This window comes from Centruroides sculpturatus, unplaced genomic scaffold (assembly GCF_000671375.1).
Source record: "Centruroides sculpturatus isolate CEXI.00-Female unplaced genomic scaffold, Cexi_2.0 scaffold339, whole genome shotgun sequence".
Classification (NCBI taxonomy): domain Eukaryota; kingdom Metazoa; phylum Arthropoda; class Arachnida; order Scorpiones; family Buthidae; genus Centruroides; species Centruroides sculpturatus.
Window position 1 is genome coordinate 368,543 of NW_019384539.1, and position 3,585 is coordinate 372,127.

The following is a 3,585-nucleotide window of genomic DNA, read 5'->3' on the forward strand; positions in this document are numbered from 1 at the left end:
TCGTATGAACGTCAAAATCACATAAAAAGAAGAAGAGGTTGGGATATGCAAATGATTAATATTTCAGTGCATGTAGACAATGCAGGAGGGACAAACGACATCTGAAGCACTGCATAAAAGAAAAGTTGTGCAGTGGATTTCTCATTCAGAAATCGCTTTGTAAGGTCGGGGTTCCATCAGAATATTGTGGTATGCCTCGAATAAGAAGAAGAAATGCTTATCAGCAAGTGTTGGAATTCGATAGAGGCAGGATCATTGCCTCTAAAGAGTGTGGATTATCGTTCCGTGATATTGCCACTCGCACTGGTCGAAATCCAACCACTGTCATGCGAATATGGAATCGATGGGCTGCTGAGGATCTTACTGAACAGCATGCAGAATCTCAATGCCCTCCCATGACTAATGCCCGAGAGGACAGACATATTGTGAGGTCGGCCGTGCAAAACCGTACAACCACATCATGGACTATTAGTCAGGAAATGACCTTGTTTGCAGCACGTCTAGTATCTGCTCGTACGGTGCAACGATGTTTGCAGCAACGTGGACTGTCAGCACGGCGACCATTACTTCGGCTTCCCTTGACAATGCAGCATACAGAGAGACACTGACTCTGGTGTGCCCAATGACAAAGCTAGATACAGTAGTGGCACAATGTCGTCTTTTCAGATAAGTCCCGGTTCTGCGTGCAGCATTCTGATGGCCGGATACGTGTCTGGAGGCTCCGAGCAGACTGCTCATCGCCTGCTTGCATTTGATATTGGCTTAGAGGCCCTGCATCTAGTGTGATGATATGGGCAGCCATTGGGTACTAGACATGCACATCTCTAGTTCGGATCGATGATAATTTGAACTCAGATCAGTACATTTCTGACATCTTACATCCAGTGGTTATAACCTATCTTCGAGGCCTGCAAAATGCCAGCTTCCAACAAGATAATGCAAGACCTCATGTTACACATCGAGTTCTGACCTTCCTTGATACAGAGGATATTCAATTGTTGCCCTGGCTTGCATGGTCTCCAGATCTCTCACTAATTGAAAACATCTGGTCATGGGTTGCTGAGAGACTGGCCCGCCACCCCTCTCCTGCTAATACAGTTGATGAAGCGTGGCATAGACTTGAAGCATCATGGAATGAGTTGCCCGTTTCTGTCATCCAAGCCCAGTTCGACTCCATGCTTAAACGGATAATGGCTGTTTTAGCCGCCGGGGATGGCAACTGTGTCTACTAATTTCACGCCCCTCTAAACCCCCAAACTGCTTGCAAATTTAATCATTTTGTCTTTATGCCATACTGTTTATGTACAATAAATATCTTTTTTTTATTTGCTTTCCTTCTTGGTGTTGCAATTTTAATGGCCAGCAGTGTATATTATTTGCCAGATTGGTGAGGACAGTTCTATGGATAATTGACATTGTGGTATAAGATAGTTGGCTTTTCTTCTCTGATGTATGAAGTTGGACATAAACAATTGATAAAAGAAGCTATCTCCCAATCAATTGATAAAGGAAGCTAAAGGAATAATATCTAAGGAAGCTATTATTGTAATTTGATAACAGAAAAACAGATGTTTTATATAATACATTTTGATGGTATTCAATTTTTTATGTAAAATATGTTATAGAAACCAGATTGAAGAATCTGAGACCATTAGTCTTAAAAAAATTATTAAGTTGGATCTGTAGATGATGTGAAAAAATAATTTCAAGAAATGCATCAGAATATTACATGTAGTTTTTGGCTCTATACACATTTTATTGTGTTTTTGAAATCAGAAATGCAAATTTTTTGAATATTCTGATAAATTTTCAAAAAGAATGCTATCATTTTAAATCATTGTAATTATGTTAATTATTACCTGAAAAGTATGTGATGTACACCAATCAATACAGTAAATGTCCAAGTTTCATCTAAACATCTTTTTGCCTGCTGCCTGTAGGAAGTGTAACAAATAAAAATGGCAACCTTGCAAGAGAAAAGGCATTTTGTGTTCTGCAGTTTGCAAAGTCAGAATCAGTCATCATTGGCAAACATGAGTTTCTCAGATAATTTCAAAGTGATCAGTGATCAATCAGTAAGGCAAACATTCTTGTGCATAATGATGACTGATTATGAGTTTGTGGACTGCAGAATGCAAAATGCCTTCTCTGTTGCAAGTTGCTATTTTTGTTCATGATGCTTTCTAGAGGCAAGAAACAAAATGACATTTGATTATAGAGACATTTGATTGAATGGATTATAGAGGAAATTCAAACAGTTACTTTATCAATTGGCTTACAATGCATACTTTTCACATAATAATTAACATAATTACAATAATTTAAAAATAATTGTTTTTTTTTTAAAACCCATGTATATGTGGACAAGTTTCCCACAGGAATATCCCATTTTAATTTTTTATCTGTTGTTATACCAAGAAACCTGGTATACCTTTTAAACTCTTCTGTTGATTGTGTCAGAATTTTTTTATTTTTAGTTCCCCATGTTTCTTTATGCAGCGCTCGAGAAGCCCTTTACAGCAAACACACTGAAACTGGTTTCTAATTGGCCAACACTGCTCGATATCATTTTGCTACATTCTTGCTGCATAAAGAAATGCGGGGGTTCTGACCTCTCTTTCAATATTATAAGTTTTATTTTTGAATAGTGTATAGTTTATTTTATTTTAAAAGCTTCCAAGTTATGAAATTTTTTTACTCATACAAATTTTAGTTTAACAAAAAATGTGTTTCCAAATTCTTTTTTGAAAATCACCCCACTTTCAATATTAACATTTTTTGCATTTTTATAACTTTGATAGAATAAACTAATTTGAGTTTTAACTTTTTCCAGTATATATTAATAAAATAATTTTAAGAAATTGATATTTTCTCAACTCTCCAACCAGGGTAAAAATATAAAAAAACTGTTTTTTATGAAATTCTTTGAGATAAATATTTTTTTATTAATCATAATTTCTATTGAAATTAGACCAAAAGATCTTTATATGTTGAAAAGGTGGGGAAAGATAATATTTTTTAAATAGTTGAATTGTAATTATTTGTATTAGATAATTTTATGTAAATCTGAAGACTTGAAGGTAATTGTAGCAATTATTAGGAATGAAACAAATAAAGAATGCTGGAAAAGTTCAGTGACAATGTTGCCAGCTTTTTTATATATGTTTAATAATTATGAAACATTTTAATTAAAAAAAATGTTATTTTTATTGGGTTGTTTGGAAAGTAAGTTCGTTTTTTCCATGGAAAAAAAAACAATATTTTTATAATAAATAAATATTTCTATTGAATTATATTTCAACCATTTTGATCAAATACCTGTTGTCATTGTTTCTGGTAGTAGCATGATTTCACATTCATAAAAGTTTTAATCGTTGCTTACAAAAAACTGATTCAAGTGATTTTTGACATTGTCATTTCAAGTAAATGTCTTACAGTTAAAAAAAATTTGTATAGACCAGAACAAGTAATAATCTGAGTGTGCTCGATCTGGCGAATATGGTTGGTATGATAGTACATCCCATCTAAGTTATAACAGTTTCTGACCAGTTACCAAACTTGTGTGAAATTTGACATTATCGTGGT

The 3,585-nt window shown here is 34.4% G+C and overlaps 1 protein-coding gene across 1 annotated transcript in view; it reads left to right on the forward strand.

The window, feature by feature from the left end:
- The first annotated feature begins 651 nt into the window (after positions 1-651).
- LOC111623334 (zinc finger FYVE domain-containing protein 1-like) overlaps positions 652-3,585 on the forward strand; it is a 56,491-nt gene continuing 53,557 nt past the window's right edge. The window contains exon 1 of the mRNA XM_023365870.1: positions 652-780. Coding sequence (XP_023221638.1) covers positions 652-780 — 129 coding nt within the window. The remainder of the gene's footprint in view (positions 781-3,585) is intronic.